At 41.3% G+C, this 22,637-nt stretch overlaps 1 protein-coding gene across 1 annotated transcript in view; it reads left to right on the top strand.

Annotated features, from left to right (window-relative positions):
- LOC132829553 (suppressor of tumorigenicity 14 protein-like) overlaps nt 1-15,476 on the top strand; it is a 121,718-nt gene extending 106,242 nt beyond the window's left edge. Inside the window, exons 16-19 of the mRNA XM_060846796.1 lie at nt 4,689-4,872; nt 6,962-7,233; nt 8,298-8,434; nt 13,820-15,476. Of these exons, the coding sequence (XP_060702779.1) occupies nt 4,689-4,872; nt 6,962-7,233; nt 8,298-8,434; nt 13,820-13,981 (755 nt within the window). The 3' untranslated portion in view covers nt 13,982-15,476. The remainder of the gene's footprint in view (nt 1-4,688; nt 4,873-6,961; nt 7,234-8,297; nt 8,435-13,819) is intronic.
- Nucleotides 15,477-22,637: the final 7,161 nt, after the last annotated feature.

Genomic DNA, 22,637 nt, shown 5'->3' with positions numbered 1-22,637 from the left:
CCTCTATCCCTGCCCCCCCAACCCCAGTGGGTATTTACAAGTCAGGCAGTTCGACACATTCTCACATTCCAGTCACTTAATCTGAACTATCAACATCTTTTCTCCACCAGCACCCTACACAAACACCTAAACCTCCACAATATACGCACACACACACCACCTCCCCACACCCTTCCCCCACACCCTTCCCCCCCCCCGACACACACCCCCTCCCCACACATTCCCTCCCCACACTCACCCCCCCAACACTCTTCCTCCCCCCCACCACAACACCACACACACACACACACACACACACACACACACACACACACACACACACACACACACCCCTCCCACATCATTGTGGGTGCCCAGTACTCAATTGGTTAGCGTCAGACTTCTAAAGATGACAGAGGGATTGCTTGTCTGCAACCACTCTTTTTTTTAAAAAGTTGCTTACCATACACCCAATTTGGTACTTGGTGTGCTTCAAGTTGCAATAAATTGTACTAATCATGGTCAATGTTCAGCTAACGTATCTCAGCCTCGTGTGCCTCCTTAAAACTGGTGGCTGTATGGTCAATGATCAGGTTTGTCATATCCTGAAGGTACTTCATAAAATTAATTGCATTTAGGGTCACCTGGGATTTTCCTGACTTATTTGGCCTAATTATACCTGATCCTGCTAACTTGCTCTACTAATAACTTGCATTTTCTGTTTTTTTAATTCTGCTATGTCTAAGGTGTTGATCATTGCTGGTCTTCTCGATTGTGAAGGGTCCTGGGGCCTGTCAGAAGCCTTCATCTACTCCTTGTAGTGCTGTTTTTACTCTATCCATCTCCTGTACTGTATCCTCCTGCATCCAGTTAATAATCATCTGGGCAATTTCTTGACATGACTTAACCCCCCCTTCAACCAATCAATATATCTCCTGTCAGAGTCCCCACCCCTGTCAATATTCACGTAAATGTGATCCCAATTAACCATAATTTTACTGTGGCCTTCATTACCTGACAGTCACTCGATCAGTGGCCATACAAAATGATCACTTTCTCTGCAGTATTTTAAAATACATCTCCACTTAAATTATTTTCTGTTTGTTTTCATGCCAAAGTGGACAACTTCACACTTTCACATATGGTGCTACCAAATTTTTGAGGCTCACTTCTCTATGCCCCATTTCAGACTCGATGTGTTCGCCTAAGAATTTGATTTCGTACGTAGCTTTGTGCTGTCACCAAATCTGGCAACAACATGGTTGGCCCTTTCAGCCATGTCGTGACTACAGGTTGGAAAATGTTAAAGTATTGGAAAATCAGTGATCCCTGCAGCATTCCAGTAGCTATAGTTTGCCTACCTGAAAATAAGCTAGTTATACTGGTTCTTTATTTCTTGTGAGCAAATCAATTCTCTACCTATTTGATATATTATCCCTCAATATCACAAGCTCTTTGCCTGTGTGGTAGCCTTTTATGTGACATCTTTTGAAAATCTAAATGCTTGTTACATCCTCAAAGAACTCTCATAAATTTATCAACTTTGCTTAAAGCCTTGTTATCTCTCCATGATAGTGTTAAAATCATATAAATGCCCCGTTGTTATTTATAAAAGGATATAAAGAAGAGTGCAGCACAGAAACAGGCTCTTTGATCTGTGCTGACGCATGATCTCTTTTACCCTAAGAACCTTTTGCGTCTGCACACTCTGTACCCAACTGCCTATTTATATATCTGTTAAGATGCCTCTCAAGTGTTGCTATTGTATTTGGCTCCAGCACCACCCTCTGGCAGTGCATTCCAGGCACTCTGTATGAAAAGAACCTGCTTCTCACATTTCGTTTAAATTTACTGTCTTTTACCTTAAATCGATGTCCCATAGCAATTGACATTTATACCCCAAGCAAAAGACTCCAACAATTGACACCTCTAATAACGTTATGATTTGGAGGTGCAGGTGTTGCACTGGGGTGTACAAAGTTAAAAATCACAACACCAGGTTACAGTCCAACAGATTTATTTGGAAGCACTAGCTTTCAAATTGCTGCTCCTTCATTAGGTGGTTGTGGAGTATAATATCGTAAGACACAGAATTTATAGCAAAAGTATACAGTGTGATGTAACTGAAATGATTTATTGAAAAAGATCTGGATTGTTTAAGTCTCTCATCTTTTAGAATGATTTGGAGATGCCGGTGTTGGACTGGAGTGTACAAAGTTAAAAATCACACAACACCAAGTTATAGTCCAACAGGTTTAATTGGAAGCACACTAGTTTTCGGAGTGACGCTCCTTCATCAGGTGATACCGAACTATCACGGTATTCTAACAGATGAAAGGTTTAACAGACAATCAATTTTTCAATGTATAATTTCAGTTACATCACACTGTAAATTTTTGCTATAAATTCTGTGTGTTAAGATTGAGCTTTCCACTACCACCTGCTAGTGTGCTTCCCATTAAACATGTTGGACTATAATCTTTTAGAATGACCATGCTAGTTTCAGTTCTGAAGGAGCAGTGCTCTGAAAGCTAGTGCTTCCTAATAAATCAGTTGAACCTGGTGTTCTTTAATAATGTTGTAAACTTCTATCAGGTCACCCTCATCCTTTGATGTTCAAGTGAAAACAAACCAAATTTGTCCAATCTCTCTTCATAGCTTACACCCTCCAACCAGACTACAGACTGTTTCTATACCCACTCCTAAGCTTCCATATCTTTCTTGTGGTGTGGTGACCAAAACTGTGTACAATATTCCAAATGTGGCCTAACTAAAGTTCTACACAGCTGCAACATGACTTGCCAATTTTTATACTCTTTGCTCAGACCAATGAAGGCAATCAGCCTATTATATTTGCACTGGCTTTTAAAGTATTTGAACTTAATTTCAATTTCCTGCCTTTCCTTGTAACTCTACATATCAGATGATTGTTTAACAGAAATAATACCCTCTTGAAAGTTAATTGCAATTACCTTCACTGCACTTCAGGCCGTGTACCCAAATTCTAACTACTCACAGTGTGAAGGTTTCTTTTCACTCTGTGTTTGTTTGCCCTCTATGCCCTCTGGCTTCTGATCCATTTAAGAGTTTAAACAGTTCCCCCAGTCCACTGAAACAGCATGGTCCATCTGGCATCGACCAAGGTACCAGAAATGACAAAGGCAAAAACAACTGTGTAGACTCTGCAAAGTCTGTATAAACTAGTGCCAAAATGTCACATACAGCCTGACCTAGCCTGTATGGCATGATTCCGTGAATATGACACCACCATCATCATCCCTGAATATGTCCTGTCCCACCAGCAGGATGGACCCAGCAGAGGCAGTGACACAGTGGTAGAAAATTGGAACGGAATTCCCTTGGAATTCCTCAACATTGACTCCAGAGCACATGAGGTCTTCATGGCTTCAGGTTAAACATAGGCAAGAAAATTTCCTGCTGATTATCATGTACCATCCTCCCTCAGTACAGTTATGAATCAGACCAAACCCCCTCAAGGAGATAGCCTAGACCCTAACTTTTTTTTGATTTTAAAGGCAAGTGTCAGGTGTTGTGTTCCAGATGCAATTTGATTGGTTAAACTACCAGGCTTGAAGCAAAGGAAGCGTTATTTATACACTATCATTGAAATATAGACAAAATAAAACAAAAGAATTGATTTAACTGTAACTCTAATGAAATGCGTAACAAAATAATGAACTACTCATCTGCTGTTCTAATATAGTAAGATTCCGTAAGCATGCCCTTTTAGAATCCTTGTGATTTTTATTGTTATTTTTTCTGCCTCCCACTTTTACCTTTACTGCCCTTTGTTTTTGTCCCATTTCACTTCCCTGTGATTTCCTGCATTGGTTCCTATCCCCGTACCGTATTGGTTTAAACCCTCCTCAACAGCACTAGCAAATTCTATTCTCACTCCTATCCTACTTCTGCACTTGATCAGCTGTGTTCTGTGGGGCCCCAGAAACTGTACACAATATTCTAGCTGAAGTCAAACTAATGACTTGTCCACGTTTATCATAGCCTCCTTGTTTTTGGTCTCTGTGTCCCTATTTATGAAACCAAGTATTCTTTGGAAGATTTTTGTGCCTTCTATTGAAAAGGATATAAGTGAGAAAGGGAATTGGATGGGGTTCAGTTTTTGAGAGAGGATGCAGTCATAGATGGTGTTCAGTATGAGAGATTAGAGGATGGCAACATATGTGGGGTACAGTGAAAGTGTGTAGTACAGTGAGAGAAGGGGAACGTTGATCTGACATTTATGCAAGCCATTTTCCAATTTGTTGTTTTTATATTTCATAACTGCATTTTAAACAGCTTTATTTTTGTTCATTTTAAAGTTAACCAGAAAGCACAATTGTTGAATTAAACCGTCGTGTTGTCTTGTAGCTTGATATGAATGAATCTGAGCTACACAGCCAGGAGCAGAGTGTGATCCCAAACCGATTCTTAAAGTCTGAGTTTTGTTTCTGCTTATTTTCACAATGCTTAGGAGGGACAGCATATCATCGCCATTACATCAAGAATTGTCTTGACTTGATTGGGGAAGGAGCTTGTGATCCAGCTCTGTGCAGAAGAATTAGATCTTTATACCATTAGGTCATGTGCCGTGATGTGGAAAATATTACATCTGCTGCAAATGTAACTCAGCAGTGTACAGAAGCTGTGAGCTCTGATCGCTCAAACTCTGATTTCTGATTTGTCGACAGGTTGTGGATATCGGCCATACAGGCACTCTCGTATTGTGGGAGGTGTGGCAGCTGAGCCCGGTGAATGGCCATGGCAGGTCAGCCTCCATTTGAAGAACAAAGGAAACGTATGTGGAGCCTCAGTGATATCTAATCGCTGGCTTGTATCAGCTGCACATTGTTTCCAGGACGCAAGAGATATCAAGTAAGTCCTCAACTAATTGCTAAGATAGAGAATCTCTGTCAGTGCAGCAAATTGAGAGTTCTCTGTTTAGAATTATGGATTTTCTCATCTGTGGGTACAGAATTGGGGAAGGTGAAGTGGAGGATACGGAGGGAGGTGGAGACAAAATGATAGTGGGGTGAGGGAAGAAATGGAGAATAACTGAATGTGAGAGCAAGGGGACAAGGTACAAATTCTGGTCTTACCAGCGATGCCAAAAGAAAAAGCAAAAAAAATTATTCATTTTGTTTGAAGTAGCTTTTAAAGACTTTCCTACCATTGAGATTGAACTGACTGGACTTGCCAGTTACTCATCCAATTTCCTCGTGAAAGCCTCAGTTGACTGCCCCATGCTTCAGACCGTGCATTCCAATCCTAATTCACTCACTATATCATCTTTTTTAATTTCATGATTGCCGTTGCTTATGTTAACCTTAAACTCTACATGCCCTCTGGTTATTGATCCTTCCATCAATGGGAACAATTTCTCTCTATATATTCAGTCCAGATCTGTCATGATTTTGAACACCTCTGCCAAATCTCCTCTCAATCTTCTCTGCTTCAAGGAGAATGATGAAGCCAAGCAAGTCATATGCTTGTGCTCTCGCAACCTGACCTGCTATGTTCAACAATTTGTGCATATCTACTCCAAGATTGCTCTGCTTCTGTACTCTCTTTATATACTTTCACATTTCTTTGCATAAAATGTAATATGCCTCATTTCCAACCATTCTACCAACTTTTGAGATTGGACACTATCTTCCTCACGGTCTATAATGCTGCCAGGTTTTGTACCATATACACATTTGGAATTGAGCTCTGTACACCAAAGTCTAGAAAATTAATATAGCTGAGGGGAAAGTTCAGGGACCTGTGAGGAATTCCACAGTAAATGTTCATCCTGTACAAAAAATGTTTTCTCACTACTTTGTTTCCTACCACTGAGACACTTTTGTGTCCATGTGGGTACTATTCCTTTCATTCTGTGAGCTACAATTTCACTCTCAAATCTGCAGCTTGACATTATCAAATGTCAAAACCCTTTGAAAATCCTTGTAGACCACAACAACTGCACGACCTTCATCAAAAAAAAATTCCAAGTAAAGTAATCCTGATTTGCCCTAAACAAATCCATTTTTGCTTGTTTAACCCACATTTTCTCACATGACTTAATCTTATTTTGAATTATCATTTCCAATATTTACACCACACTGAGAGAAAATTGATAGCCTGCTGTTGTTTCCTTGAGCAGTTGAATGCAAAGAAGGTTTGAAAATTATAGCCAATGCCTTTGCAGTTTCTATCTTTCATTACCTCTGGATGCAATTTCATTAACTCCCAGTGTCTTACCAATGTTGAGCTATCAACAGTTTATTGAAAACCACATCATCAATTTTTAACACTTCATTGTCTGAATATCTATTTTTCACTTGGCTTGGGTGACATCATCTTCCTTGATAAATGCACATTAAATATTCGTTTAATACTTCTATTAAGCCGCACGCCATTTCTGATCTCTCAACAGGTCCACTCCTCCCCCCCCCCCCCCCCCCACCACCACTTTATTCCTTGTACATATATGGAAAAATGATATCAGTATGAAAGGAAAGAGTGGGCAAGTCAAATGAGGTGAATTGATTTTCAGAAGGGTCAGCATAGACTTAGTGGGCCAAATGACTTTGTGCTGAACATTTCAGAACAATCTACAGCTAAAAACACATTCTAATTGTATGCTACTGCTTCTGTGCCTTTAGATCTAAGACCAAAAATGTTAATTCTGTTTGGTAATGTGAAAATATCTGTTGTAGCTGGCACCATCAGTAACCAATTAGTTTACCATGTTCCTCTGCTCCACACAACATTTAAAAGTTTTTTAAAAATCTCTTAAAACATTATAGTACATGAGACTGCAGGAAAAGAGCTGGAAAATGGGACTAGAATAGAGAGGTGCTTAATGATCAGTGTAGAGGTGATGGGGTGATTTCTGATTTTGTGATCTCATTTGAAATATTTCAGCTCTAAGGGCACCATTGTCCTTGACTAATTGGTTCATTGTATTTGTGTCTCATAGATATTCTGATCCTAATATCTGGGTTGCTTACCTTGGGCTGCATGTTCAGTTGCAGTTGAATGAACAAGTAGTGATGGGCAATATCAAACAGATCATTGTTCATGAGTCTTACAGTCCACAGACATTTGATAATGATATTGCTCTGTTGGAGTTGTCTAGTCCTGTAACCTTCTCGAGTGTCATTCAGCCCATCTGCCTCCCAGTTGCATCTCATAACTTCCCCGTTGGGAAAACTGTCACGGTCACAGGCTGGGGGAGACTAAAGGAAGGTGGTGAGTTAAACAATCAACTTGCAACACTTGAATCTGTTACAATTCTCTTTCATTTGTGCTGTTTGATCTAACCTGATGATCTGCATTAAAGCAGAAATGTTGATGCCAGCAATGGGCTATACCACATGTATGTTCTGAGATTGGGGTTGTAGTATTGCCTTGTAATACTGACGAGAGTAAAACAATCCCTTGGAAGGTGGAGAAGTTTCAGAGAGATGGATAATGGGAGGTTTTTCCCTATCCAACGTATCATAAACTTTGCAATAAGTTATCGGCTCATAAATGAATGTAAATATTGAAATAGGAGAGCTGAACAAATTCAAAAAAGATTCACTAGGCTGGTTCCTGGGATGGTTGGCTGGTCAAGTATGGCTGAACACGTTAGGCCTTTATTCATTTGAAGAATGAAGGGGTCATCTTACTGAATCATACAAGTTTCTGAGGGGCTATTTTTGACAGGGTGATCATTGAAGATAAAGGCAAAATACTGCAGATAAAAGTCTGAAACAAACACACTGAATATTCGTGAATTTCAGTAGGTCTGGCAGTGTCTGCAGAGGGAGAAACAGGTCAAAGTATGGAGTCAAGCATTACCCTTCTTCAGAGCTTGAAGAAGAATCAGACCAAATTTGAAACATTAACTCTGTTTCTGGGATATTCTACACAATAATGGGGCATACATTTCAAATCAGGATCAGAATTTCTTCTGAGAGAGTAATGAATGTTTGGAATTCTCTACCACCAGAGAGTTGTGGATGCTAAATTACAAAGTATTTTAAAGAGGAAGTAATGTGAAATATGAAGCAGCAGAAGGCTGAGGAGTTGGTATAAGAAAGGAGTTGAGGCCTGCGGCAGTTCAGCCATGATCTTGAGCCACAGAGCAGGTATGAGGGGCTGAATGGCCCACTTCTGCTCTTATTTCTTAGGTTCTGGAACAGGCCGATATCATTGCTAATGGTTGATAGATTTGCTTTCTTGGAACCCTGATTAAATGACATAGTGCATTACTACTAGGAACCTGGAAGAATGATGTGTAATGTCCTCCCTCTTCCCTTCTCTTGTAGGTCCTGAGGCCACAGTCTTGCAGCAAGCTGACTTACGAATCATAAAGAATCAGGTCTGCAATAAGTTTCTGAGCACTGTTGTGACCTCCCGCATGTTGTGCGCTGGATTTTTGAGTGGAGGCATCGATGCATGTCAGGTAAGGTGACCCTCCAGCACTCTGCCAGTCTCTTTCACATGCAGTGGGTTAGGTATAGCCAGTCCCTGGCAACAACCACATCTGGGCTTGGTCACTCTAAAACACTAATCCCACAGAAATTTCCCCCATTGAGGCCATCAGCATATGTTTCCAATACTTTGTTATTTTCTGAACAATTGTATACACAGTTATTCCCTCATTGAACCATTTTCCAAATTTGAAATCCATCAATTAGAATTTCAGCAGAATATTGTATTGGACACTAGAAATCTGAATTAAAAGCCAAACAAACTGGAGATATTTGGAAGGTTAAGCAGTATCTGTGCAGAGAAAGTAACTAAATTTACATTTTGGATCATTGCCCATCATCATGAATTTCACCAGGTGATGGTCTTTATCTTTTGTTTGTTCTCTACATGTGAGCCCCTCTGGTGGGGTCAACATGTGTCACCTAGCTTTAATTGCAGAGCTAGTGGTGAACCACCTTGTTAAACTGCTGCACGCTCTGAGGGAGGGAGATCCAGGATTTTGACCTACTGACAGTGAAGGTTCCTTCACCTTCAGCACCCTCTCTAAAGCATCCACATCCTTCCTATAATGAGGCGAACAAATCTGGATACAATATTCTAAGTGTGGTCTAAACAGGGCTTTATAGAACTGCAGCATAACCTTGTGGCTCTTAAACTCAGTCCCCTTGCTTAATGAAAGCCAACACACTATACGCCTTCTTAACAACCCTATTAACTCGGGTGGCAACTTTGAGGGATCTACAGACATGGACCCCAAGATCCCTCTGTTCCTCCACACTGCCAAGAATCCTACTTTAGATTGAATGTAACCTGCATTCAAATTTGACCTTTTAAAATGAATCACTTTACACTTTTTTGGTTCAGCTCCATCTGCCAATTCTCAGCCCAGCTCTGCATCCTGTCAATGTCCAGTGGCAACCTACAACATCCCTCCGCACTATCCACCAACCCCACCAACCTTTGTGTTGTCGGCAAACTTACTAACACACCCTTCCGCTTCCTCATCCAAATTATTATAAATATCACAAAGAGCAGAGGTCCCAGAATGGATCCCTGTGGAACACCACTATTCACTAAGCTCCAGACTGAATACATTTCATCTACTGCCACCCTCTGTTGTCTGTGGGCCAGCCAATTCTGTATTCAGACAGCCAAATTTCCCTCTATCTCATGCTCCTTACTTTCTGAATGAACCTACTGTAGGGAACATTATCAAATACCTTGCTAAAATCCAAATACACCTCAACCATTGCTCTACCTTTAATGTGTTTTGTCACATCCTCAAAGAATTCAATAAGGCTTGTAAGGCATGACCAGTCCCTCTCTAAGTCATGACCTGTCCGTCTCAAAGCCATGCTGTCTCTAATCAGGCTATGCTTTTCTAAGTAATCATAAATCTTGTCTCTCAGAATCCTCTCCAATAATTTGCCCAGCACCATAAGACTGACTGACTGACTGTAATTCCCAGGGTTATCCCTATTCCCTTCCTTGAACAAGGGAATAACAGTTGCCACTCTCCAGTCATCTGGTACTACTCCAGTGGACGATGAGGGCGCAAACATTGTTGCCAAAGATGCAGCAATCTCTTCCCTCATTCCCGTAGTAACCTTAGGTATATCCAATCTAGACTTGGTTTTTCTATCCTCATGTTCTTTCAAAATTTCCAGCACATCTTCCTTAACAACAACGTGTTTGAATGTAGCAGTCTATTTCACGCTGTCCTCTCAAACGACAAGGTCCCTCTCACTAGTGAATACTGAAGCAAAGTATTCATTAAGGACCTCCCCTACATACCTCTGACTCCAGACACAAGTTTCCTCCGCTATCCCTGATCGGTCCTACCCTCACTCTGGCCATCCTCTTGTTCCTCGCATAAATTTAGAACACCTTGGGAGTTTTCCATAATCCTACTCACCAAGGCTTTTTCATGCCCCCTTTTAGCTCTCCTGAGTCTATTCTTCAGTTCCTTCCTGGCTACCTTGTAACCCTGTAGAGCCCTGTCCGATCCTTGCTTCCTTAATTGTTATTAAACTTCCTTCTTCCTCTTGACTAGATGTTCCACATCTCTTGTCATCTAAGGTTCGTTCTCCCTCTATCCCTTCCTTGCTTCAGTGAGACAAACCTATCCAGCATTTGCAGCAAGTGCTCCCTAAACAACCTTCCATTCTGTGTCGATATGCTTGATCTTCTTGAATTTGACCTGGCAGCTTATGTTGTCGATGGTGGCCATGGTGTGGAGGTACCAATGTTGGACTGGGGTGGATGAAGGCAAAACTCACTCAACACCACCAGGTTATAGTCCAACAGATCAGAAAGCTTGTACTTTCAAATAAACCTGATTAACTTACAATCTTAGCTATTGCCTTCAGAAATCTGGGTTGTAGTCCATCCTGTCCATGTGATTTATCCACCTTCAGACTTTTCAGCTTCTCCGGTATCACCTTCTTCATGATTACCACTATACTCAACTCTGGCCCCGACTCTTGAAAGTCTGGGTATGTTACTGATGCCTTCCACCATGAAAACTGATACAAAGTACTTACTTGGTTCCTCTGCCATTTTTGTTCCCCATTATTATTTCTCCAGGGGTGCAATGTCCACTCTTGCCTCTCTTACCTTTTAGGTATCTTTTAAAAAAAAAAATTTTGCAATTTTCTTTTGAATTACTGTCTAGGTTACTCTAATATTTTGTCACCACCGGCTATTGCTTTTTAGTTATCTTCTGGTTTTTAAAGACTTCCTAATCCTCTGGCATCCTGCTAATTCTCAAAACATGTGATGCTTTTTATTTTGCTTTATGCCATCCCTAACTTTCCTCATCCTCCCCTTAATATGTTTCTTCTTCCTTGAGATAAATTTATGCTGTACCTCGCAAGTTACTCCAGAAAACCGTGACACTGCTGCACTGTCTTTTCTGCCAGACTTCCATTCCAATCCACTCCAGCCAACTCACTAAATGTCACATCACTAAATCCAGAATTGCCCCTTCCCTACTCTGCTTTACTATAAGCTCCTCTAAAAAGCCATTTCATATTCATTCCTTTTCTTGAGATTCACAAGCAACCAGATTTTTCCAGTCCCCCTGAATATTGAAGTCCCCCATGATTATGATGTGAGTCTCTTTCTTACACACCTTTTCTATCTCCAGATTTATTTTCTTCCCCACACCCTGACTACTGCAACAACTGCTTGTAGACAACTCCCATCCTGGTCTTTTTTCCTTTGCAGTTCCTCAACTCTACCCATGCAGATTCTACACCTTCTGACTCTATGTTACTTATTACTAGTGATTTAATTTTATTTCTTACTCACAAGGCAACCTAGCCCCCCACCCCCACTTTGTCCATTTGCCTGTCCTTACATACAACAGGTATGCTTGGATATTTAATTCCCACTCGTAATACTCTTGCAGTCATGGTTTTGTGAAACTCACAACGTCATACCCGCCAATTTCAATCTGTGCCACAAGCTTATTTAATTTGTTTCAAACACTGCATGCATATAAGTACAACATTCAGTTCATTGGAATCCCTACAGTGTGGAAACAGGCCATCCGGCCCAAAAAGTCCACACCAACCCTCCAAAGTGCATCCATCCAGTCCTATCCCCTTACTCTGTTCCTATCTCTGTATATATCCCAAGGTTAACGCACCTAACCTAGATGTCACTGAACACTATGGGCAATTTAGTGTGGCCAATACATCTAACCTGCACATCTTTTGGACTGTGGGAGGAAACCGGAGCACCTGGTGGAAACTCATGCAGACATGAGGAGAATATGTAAACTGCACATAGATTGTCAATTGAAAGGTGGAATTGAACCCAGGTCACTGGTGTTGTGAGGCAGCAGTGCTAACCACTGAGCCACCATGCTGCCCCCATAGTAGTTGCCTTATGTGATATATCTGAGGTTAAATTCCTGACTCTTTCCATACTCTTTTTTTTAGATTAGACTTACAGTGTGGAAACAGGCCCTTCGGCCCAACAGGTCCACACCGACCCGCCGAAGCGCAACCCACCCATACCCCTACATTTACCCTTTACCTAACACTACGGGCAATTTAGCTTGGCCAATTCACCTGACCCGCACATCTTTGGACTGTGGGAGGAAACCGGAGCACCCGGAGGAAACCCACGCAGACACGGGGAGAACGTGCAAACTCCACACAGTCAGTCGCCTGAGTCGGGAATTGAACCCGGGTCTACAGGCGCTGTGAGGCAGCAGTGCTAACCACTGTGCCACCGTGTCCTATTCTAGAAACTTTAAGCCCACTATTTAGTTGAAAGTCCTAACCACAGCCCTAATTATGTTATTTGCAAGGACAGCATGGAACCTGTCTCATCAAAACAGCTCCTTCTGATGCCAATGTCCCTTGAATTTGAACCCATTTTCCCATGCTGATCTGAGCCATGTGCTTACTTCTTTAGTCTTATTGACCCAATGCCAATTTGCTCATGGTAAAGGTAGTAATAAAAGTTTGTTACCTGATTTGGTTCTACTCTTAAATTTAGCCTGTAGCTGCTTATATTCCCTCAGCAGAACTTCTTTTGACCTATATTGTGGATCATGACAAATGGATCTTCCCCTCCAATTCCAAATTCCTCTGCGGTCCCACTGAAATATTCTGAACTGGGGCAGGGGGAAGGCAACACATCCTTTGGGACTCTTGATCATGGACGCAGAGGAGATTGTCTATTCCCCTGACTGTACTATTCCTGATTTATAGCTACAGTTCTCTTTTTTTCTGCCCCCTCTTGAGTGGCTCCCATTACCACAGTGATGTGAACAGTTTGTTCAGCCTCCCTACAGCCCCCACTCTCATATACACAGGGAGCAAAAATCTCTAACCTGTTAGATAAGTTCCTGGATCCCCCTTACCAGTGTTGCTCATCTTTGCACCCATAGAGTCATAGAGTTTATAGCCTGGCAACAGACCCAACAGTCCCATTTGTCCATGTCACCCAGTTTTCACAATTGAACCAGTTCCATTTGACTGAATTATTAAACTAGTCCCATTTTTCTGCACATGGAGATATGTGCGGAGAGAGTAGGGAGCCTGAGTAAGGTTCAGTTGCTGGATCACCTGCTCCCCTGGCTAACAGGAGTTGCTGTTGATAATCAATCTGGAGGCAACAAATTTGTAGAAAGCTGGACGTGAATTAGCATTTCTTCACATTCTGAGATCATTTAATCCTTGCTAACTGAAGCACTAAGAAGTTCTAGAAATGGAGAATTTAGTGGACAATGCTGTGAAACCTGAGTTTTCACAGTGGGTTTGTTTGGTTTAGTAACCGGACTTTTATTTAGTTGTTGTTTCTTGGCCGTGATGCTAATTATTTCACTGTGTATTTTCAGGGTGACTCTGGAGGACCCTTGTCCAGTGTGGAGAGTAATGGAAAGGTGTTCTTAGCTGGAATTGTCAGCTGGGGAGATGGATGTGCGAGAAGGAATAAACCAGGAGTCTACACTAAGGCTGAAAAATTTCGGGAGTGGATCAGGAAACACTCTGGAGTTTAGTTTGTGCTAAATGTCACTCAATCACATGCTGAGTATTTGGAATCTCACTCCGCCCTGGGTCACCAGCTGCACTGATCCATCTGAGGACTGAAGTTAAGAGCACACTTTCACTTTTGTCTGTGCCAATTGATTTCTGGTATTGAAGTTCTTTTCCAACTTGTAGATAATGTACAAAATTCCATGAAGGCATCCCCATGAGTGATGATGTTCTGTGGGACGTTTGGCTACTTAACATGTTAATGAACCAGTAAATACTCTCTATGTGTAATGGGCATATAGACAATGAGAACATCGGCCTGGGATATTCCAGAATGCCCACCCTCCCACTTCCACACAACTCCCTCCGTAAATCAATGGAATTCATGGAGTGCAATAGACGATGTGGGCAAGGACAGATGGACTGACTGGGCGGGTGGGATAGATGTACTGTGCTGGGTGGTGTAGGATGTATGGGATTGTGTTGGTCAGGGGGAAGCAGACTGTATTGGGGATTGAAGGACACACAGGCAGACACTGCATTGGGGAAGTGTGTCAGCCTGCAATGCCTTAAAATCTCAACTTTGTAAAATAATTAGATTCTTTGATGTAACAATATTTTCCATTTGTTTTTAATGTTTATTTACATTCGATTGTATGTGGTACACTTGATCAGAAAATATCTGGAACCCAGAATTATTTTCTGAAGATTAAATACTGGCACCTCCTGGCAATTCCTGAAGAATTCTACCAATTCTGTGATGAGGATATGATGGTTGATTTTTCTAACTTTGTTTGACTAGATTGACATAAATAACAACTGTGAGAATGAGTAACTAGGGTTGGCCTCATCACTGTTATGATTTATTAATTCAAGATAAACATTCTACACAAATTCCAGCTATTTTACACAATGAAACTTTGCCCATCTCTTAATATGGAAATACGTATAGCAGGCTCCTACTCTGCTCCTTTAAATGTCTCTTTACTGAAGTTGGACCACTTCGGTGCTCCCTGGAGAAAGAACTGGCATCAGTCAGACCTCAAGGTGTAACTTGCTTCTCTGACTTTTGACTTCAGACAGGAAGCACAGAAGGAAAGGTCTGGAAAGAGTAGAGTGCTTGTGTTAGGTTAGTCAGTGTTTCCAATGTATGAATTCTGATGATCATCCAGGTCAGATAACTGAATATGCTGACAGTGACTGAGGAGTTCTTACAGTCAAAGCATCTTCCTCAATCTAGTTAGAAAAAGCAAAACTGACCACTTGCATAAATCAGACTCTCTCATGAGATGAGTTGGTTGAACAGCTCAATAAACTCCTTTATCGGCACAGGGCTATGTTGGGTCTGTGTGAAAGATGTGGATCAAAGAAAATGGAAGTGTCTTCTTTATACGATGTGTCTGTGTTTTAAATCTTGCTCTCTGATTTCACATTACAGGTTCTTGCTCAGCACTCTTTTTTTTATTTTATATTAAATTTTTCTACGTAAAATAAACAATAATCAACTGTTTTATCTTATTTGGTGTCTGGAATATTTCCCAATGTGTTATGTCTGATCATTTCCATTCATGGAATTATTGAATCCCTACAGTGTGGATAAAGGCCTTTTGGGCCATTGACTCCACACTGACCTTTGAAACAGCATCCCACCTCAACCTGCCCCATCTCTGTAACTCTGCATTTCCTATGACTGGACACTATAGGCAATTTAGTATGGCCTATCCATACCTGCACATCATTATATTGTGGGAGGAAGCCAGAGCACCTAGAGGAAACCCACATAGACACAGCGAGAATGTGCAAACTCCACGCAGACAGTTGCCTGAGGCTGGAATCAAACCTGGGTACCTGGTGCTTGAGACAGCAGTGCTAATCACTGAGCCATTGTGTTATTTAGCAGGATACTATTGATTCTAATAAAACTGCAGCTGTATCAAGTCTTCTGATGTTAAGAAGACTTTCTTTTCCTTTTCTATCATGGGATGTGGGTGCCGCATGGTAGGCCAACATTTATTGCCTATACTTAATTGCCCAGAAGGCTGTTAACTGTTAGCAACATCACTGTGGGTCTAGGGTCACATATAGGCTGACTAAAGAAGACAGAATTCCTTCCCTAAAGCTGCTTAGTTAATCAAATGGGTTTTTATGACAATTGATAATGGTCACTATTAGATTAACTTTTCATTTTCAGATTTTAATTGAAATTCAAATTCCACTGTCTATTTTTAAGCTGGCAATGGATATTGACAAGATTGAATGCTTCCATGATAATCAAGCTTTTAAACTTCCCAAAATTGATTTGGGGTCTGAATGACTTGCCTAGTGACATTACCACACTGCAGTGGTTGATCAGAGATGCCCAGCCACCATCCAAGTAATGGACTACAATTCAAATCACCTCTCTAGTAAGGAGGTCTGTAATGACATATTAGTGAAGTTATGAATTGATTAATTATTGAAGGTGCAATGCCTGATTGATGTTAAATTAAGACCCTGAATTGTTTAGCTAGTGTTATCACTGCAGCAAATTGTCAAATCGATTTTGGAACATTTACAGGCTAGGTAATTTGCAAGCTGATAACAAACAGAAATATATTGGGTAATTGGTTTTTTAGAAAAAGCAACAATTCACAAACATCCACCAGCATCTAACTGCACCCTTCTTTGACAACCCCTTTACAGGGCAGCAGATACAGGGGAACACCACCACCAAGTTACCCTCCAAACCACACATCCTCATGACCTGGAACTATACTGCCATTCCTATGCTGTCACTGAGTCAAAATCCTGGATTTCCTTCCTAACAATTCTTTAAATGTACCTTCATCATATGGACTGCAGTGGTTCAAAAGGACAACTCACCCTCATCTTCTCAAGGGAACAAACATGACAACACAGTTGAGTACCCACATCCCATGGAAGAATTTTTTAAAAATTCTGGCAAAGAGTCATATAGTACGGAAACGGACCTTTCAGTCCAACTAGCCCATGCCAACTGTAATCCCAAACTAAACTAGTCCCACCTGCCTAACCTTGGCTCATATCCCCCAAACATTTCTTATTCATGTATTTATCTACATGTCTTTTAAATGTTGTAACTGTAGCTGCATCCACCGCTTCCTCAGGAAGATCATTCCACATATGAGCAACTCTTTGCATAAAAACATTGTCCTTCCTGTCTTTCTTTAAAATTTTTCTCTTCTCAATTAAAAATATGTCCCCTAGTCTTGAAATCTCTCACCTTTGGGAAAAGTCACTTACCATTCACCTTACCTGTACCCCTCATTATTTTATAATCCTTGCTAAGGTCACCTCTCAACCTCCTACCCTCCAGTGAAAAAGGTTTCAGCCTTTCCTAGAACTCAAACCCTGCATTTCCTGTTGAGCTGGTTGAGCGTCTGCAACTACTACTTCCCTGCTGACCAAAAGTGTCTCAGCCCACGGACTGCACTAAGTGTTCTTCTGTGATAGGAGTCTGCTCTGGAATAACCATAAATACATTCCTCCCCTCCACTCAATGCATTTCTAATTCAGGCTGAGGAGGAGAGTCGATGTTTTGAGCAAAAGCTCTTCATCAGGACGAAGTGGGTGAGGTCCCTAACAGGTATTTTGCATCTGTATTCATAAAGGGGATGGTAAGTCTCAGTAGGGATATGTTGATATTCTAGAGCATGATGATATAAAAAGTTGGTGGTGTTAGTATTTTGAAAAAGCTTTAAGCTGGACAAGTCCCTAGGGCATGATGGGATCTATTATAGAATAGTGAGGAAGGCCTTTGCTAGGCTCTTGTATAAATTCTTTGTATCCTCTTTAGTCACTGTAGAGGTCCCAGAGGACTGGAGATTGTTCTTTTGTTTCAGATGATCAACAGGGATAATCCAGGAAATCGCAGATGGGTCAGCCTTAGGGACAGGATTTACTCATTTGGAAACACATGAATATTTTAGCATTAGACAGCATGGCTTTGTATGGAGGAGGCTGTGTCTCACAAACTTGATTAAGTTTATTGAGTAAGTGGCAAAGATGATTAATGAGAGTAGGTCAGTAGATGTTTTCTGCATGTATTTTAGCAAGACCTTTGACAAGGTCCCTCATGGCAGGCTGATCGAAAAGGTGAAGTCACATGGGATTCCAGTGAGCTAGAAAGATGGATAAAGAATTGGCTTGGTCATTTAAGACAGGGAGTAGCGGTGGGTGTTTTTCTTTCTGTAGTCCTGTGACCAGTGGTATTCTATATGGATGAGTGCGGGGACCCACATTGTTTGTAATATATATAAATGATGAAAGAGAACATAGGTGTTCTGTTAATAAGTTTGCGAATATCACAAAAATCGGGGGAGCTGTGGATAGGATACAGCAGGACATAGGCTGGAAACATAGCCAGAACAATAGCAGATAGTTTAATCTGTAGAAGTGTGAGATGATGCATTTTGGAAGGTCTAATATGGGATAGGAGTCTACAATAAGTGGCAGAATCCTTTAGAGGTATTAACATACTGAGTGATCTAGGCATGCAGGTCTAGTTCTAGTTTCTAGTTCCCTGAAAGTGCAACACGAGAGGATAAGGTGGTCAGGAAGGCGTATGGCATACTTGCCTTCAATGGTCAGGGCACAGATTACAAAAAATGGCATGTCATCCTGCAGCTGTATAGAACTTCAAGTAGGCCACATGTGGAATATTGTGAACCATTCTGATCAGCACATGACCTGGAGGGCTTGGCAGTTTTGGAGAGGTTACAGAAATGGTTTATCAGGATGTTGCCTGGATTTAGAAGGAACAAAATTGAGAGACGGGATGGAAGGAATAATCAGAGTCTTTTTCCAATATAGAAATGTCAATTACTAGGGGACATACTTTAAAGTAAAAGGAGAAAAGTATAAACGAAATGTGAGAGACAAGCTTTTTTACACAGAGACGGTAAGTGCTTTGATTGTGCTGGCAGAGGAGGTGACAGAATCAGATACAACATCAATGTTCAAGAGGCAAAGACCATCAAGCACTTCCTCTTCTGTAATGCGAATGCTTTCCAATACATTACTGTTTATTTCCTTGATCTATCTCCTAAAGTTTGGCACATAAATAGCCTTGTTGATTTTTAAGGGTCCCTATGTTTCTCCCAAGTTACTCTTTTACTTGGAGACTCTCTTTGGATTCTCCTTAACCTTATCTGCCGAGGCTAGCTCATGTCCCTTTTTTTGCGCTCCTGATTTCTCTTTCAAGTATTCTCCTACACCTTAGTACTCCTCAAGGGATTCACTCAAACTCAGCTGTCTATACTTGACATTTGCCTACTTTTTCTTGACTATAACATCAATATCTCTAGTCATCCAGTGGTCTCTACTCCTGTCAACATTGCCCTTCACACTAGTAGGAAATACTGTCCCTGAATGCTTCTTATCTCCCTTTTGAAAGCCTCCCACTTGCCATATGTCCCTTTATCTGCAAATAACCACCCCCAATCGACTTTTGAAAGTTCCTGTCTCACACCATCCACATTAGCCTTCCCCCAATTTAGAAATTTAATTTGTGGAGCAGGCCTGTCCTTTTTGAGAACTATTTTAAAACTAATAGAATTAGTGTTACTGGTCCTACAGTGCTCTCCCACTAACACCTTAATCATTTTCCCTACCTTATTTCCTTAGACAAGGTTGAGTTTTGCCCCTTCTGATGGAGTTTAATTTAGATAAATGTGAGGTGCTGCATTTTGAGAAAGCAAACCTTAGCAGGACTTAGACACTTTAATGGTAAGGTCCTAGGGAGTGTTGCTAAACAAGGAGACCTTGGAGCGCAGGTTCATAGTTCCTTAAAAGTAGAGTCACAGGTAGATAGGATAGTGAAGAAGGTGTTTGGTATGCTTTCCTTTATTGGTTAGGCCACTATTGGAATATTGTGTACAATTCTGGTCTCCTTCCTATCGGGAGGATGTTGTAAAACTTGAAAGGGTTCAGAAAAGATTTACAAGGATGTTGCCAGGGTTGAAGGCTTTGAACTATAGGGAGAGGCTGAACAGGCTGGGGCTGTTTGTTCTGGAGCAGCGGAGGCTGAGGACTGACCTTATAGAGGTTTACAAAATTATGAGGGGCATGGATAGGATAAATAGACAAAGTCTTTTCTCTGGGGTTGGGGAGTCCAGAACTAGAGGGCATAGGTTTAGGGTAAGAGGGGAAAGATATAAAAGGGGCAAGAGGGTGGTGCGTGTATGGAATGAGCTGCTAGAGGAAATGGTGGAGGCTAGTACAATTGCAACATTCAAAAAGCATCTGAATGGTTATATGAATAAGAAGGGTTTAGAGGAATATGGGCCGGCTGCTGGCAGGTGGGACTAGCTTGGGTTGGGATATCTGGTCGGCATGGATGGGTTGGACTGACGGGTTTATTTCTGTGCTGTACATCTCTGTGATTGTATGACTAGGGCCATCTACATATTGATTAAGAAAGTTTTCTTGAACAATTGACAGAGGTATTGCTGACTGACTAGCATTTATTGCCCAGGACTGCCCCAGTGGCTCGCTAAAGCATTTTAGAGGGCATTTAAAAGCTAACCACATTGCTGTGGGTTTGGAGTAATGTGCAGGCCAGACCAGGTGAGGATGACCGATTTCCTTCCCTGAAGGACATTAGTGAGCCTGATGGTTTTTTTTTCGATAATCAGTAGATTTTCACTTCCAATTTTTTTTATTGAATTCAAGATCTATTATCTACAATAGTGAGATTCAAAGTCAGATCCTCAGAAGATTAGCTGATTTTTCCTGATGAAGGTCTTTTGCCCTAAACATCTAGTCTCCTGCTCCTTGGATGCTGCCTGACCCACTGTGCTAATCACTACCACAAATTGACCAGTATTTTCCAATTGATTCATTTACATACAAACCCTGTTAAGAGCAATGCAGACCACCCAAAGGTGAGGCAGTGGTCAGGCGAGAGGGTAGCTGCTAAATCAGTAATTAGATTTGAACACTCTAATCTCCTTTGCTTCCTTGCTCCATTTAGAGTCATAACTTTTTTCAAAAAAAGCTTCTTATTCTTTTAGCCAAAATGGACCACCTTATCCAAATACAAGCTTTACTTTGACAGTCAAAATCCTGTGAACATGTTTATTCATGTCTTCTCATTTGTCCCACAACCAATTTGGAACTATGTGTGAATTTTGAAATCAAACTTCCAATTCCTGCCGATTACAAATATTGACACTAGTGTTCAGAGTAGAGAGAATAAATCTGCAGACTATTACAGGTCAATCAGCCTATCAGTGATAGAGTTAATCAGAGAAAATTGATTATAAATTGAAAAATTATGCTTCAGTAAAGGAAAGCTTTGTGTAGTTAATCTCATTTCTTTGTTTATAACATGTTCGAAACCTGTTGGATCTCTTCTAGTAGTTATAACATTGGCATTTATCTGACGATGTGGAAAATTGTTCAGATATCTTCTGTATGTAAAAAGCAAAACAAATCCAACCCAACCAATTGTTGCCCTATCAGCTTACTCTTGACAATCAGTGAAGTGATGGAAGTTGTCATCACAATGCCATCAAGCAGCACCAGCTCAGCAATAAGCTGAACTGTGATGACTTCTGTAAAGGCTACACAACTCCTGATTTTATTACAAGCTTAGTTCAAATATGGACAAAAGAGCTGAATTCCAGAGATGACGCGAGACTGACAGCCCTTCAACTGACTGCGGCATCAAGGAGCCCAGGTAAAACTGGAATTGATGGTCTCAGGGGTCAAACTCTCCACTGGTTAGAGTCATACCTGGCACATAGGAAGGTGGTCATAGTTGTTGAATGTAGGTTATCTCAGCTCTAGGATATCTCTGCAGAAATTCTTCATGTTCATGTCATTGTCCCAACAATCTTTTGCTGCTTCAACAACAACTTTCCCTCCATCATAGAACATAAAACAGTATAGCACAGGAATGGGCCCCTTGACCCACGATGTTGTACCGAACATGACACCCAATAAAATTGATTTCTTCTGCTTGCACTTGGTCCATGGCCCTCCATTCCTTATGTATTCACATGCTTATCTAAAAGTCCCTTAAACACCTCAATCATATATGCCTCCATCACCACCCTTCTCTATGTATCTCATAATTTAATCGACTTCTATCAAGTCTTCCCTCAACCTTTGCTGCTCCAGAAACAACAATCAGTTTTTTTTTAGCCTCTCTGTGCAGCTCACACCCTGTGATCCAAGTGGCATCGTAGTAAACAACTTTTGCGCCAGTCTCCACATCCTTCCTGTAGTGTGGTGACCAGAATTGAATGCAATACTCTAAGTGTGGTCTAACCAAAACCTTATAAAGCTGCCTTATAACATCCTGACTCTTACTCAATTTCCCAACCAACAAGGTTGACACATCTTCTTTACTACCCTATCTAGTTGCATGGTCACTATCAGGGAGTTATAGACATGAACTCCAAGATCTGTTTGTACATCAATACTATTCAGGGTCCTGCTATTAACCATCTATTGTGGCACAGTGGTCAGCACTGCTGCCTCACAGAGCCAGAGATCCGGGTTCAATTCCTGTCTCGGGCAACTGTCTGTGTGGAGTTGGCACATTCTCCCCCTGTCTGTGTGGGTTTCCTCTGGGTGCTCCGGTTTCCTCCCACAGTCCAAAAATGTGCAGGTTAGGTGAATTGGCCATGCTTAAATTGCCCGTAGTGTTAGGTG

The sequence above is a fragment of the Hemiscyllium ocellatum genome, chromosome 29 (assembly GCF_020745735.1).
Source record: "Hemiscyllium ocellatum isolate sHemOce1 chromosome 29, sHemOce1.pat.X.cur, whole genome shotgun sequence".
NCBI lineage: Eukaryota > Metazoa > Chordata > Chondrichthyes > Orectolobiformes > Hemiscylliidae > Hemiscyllium > Hemiscyllium ocellatum.
This window is presented reverse-complemented; position numbering and strand designations above follow the sequence as displayed.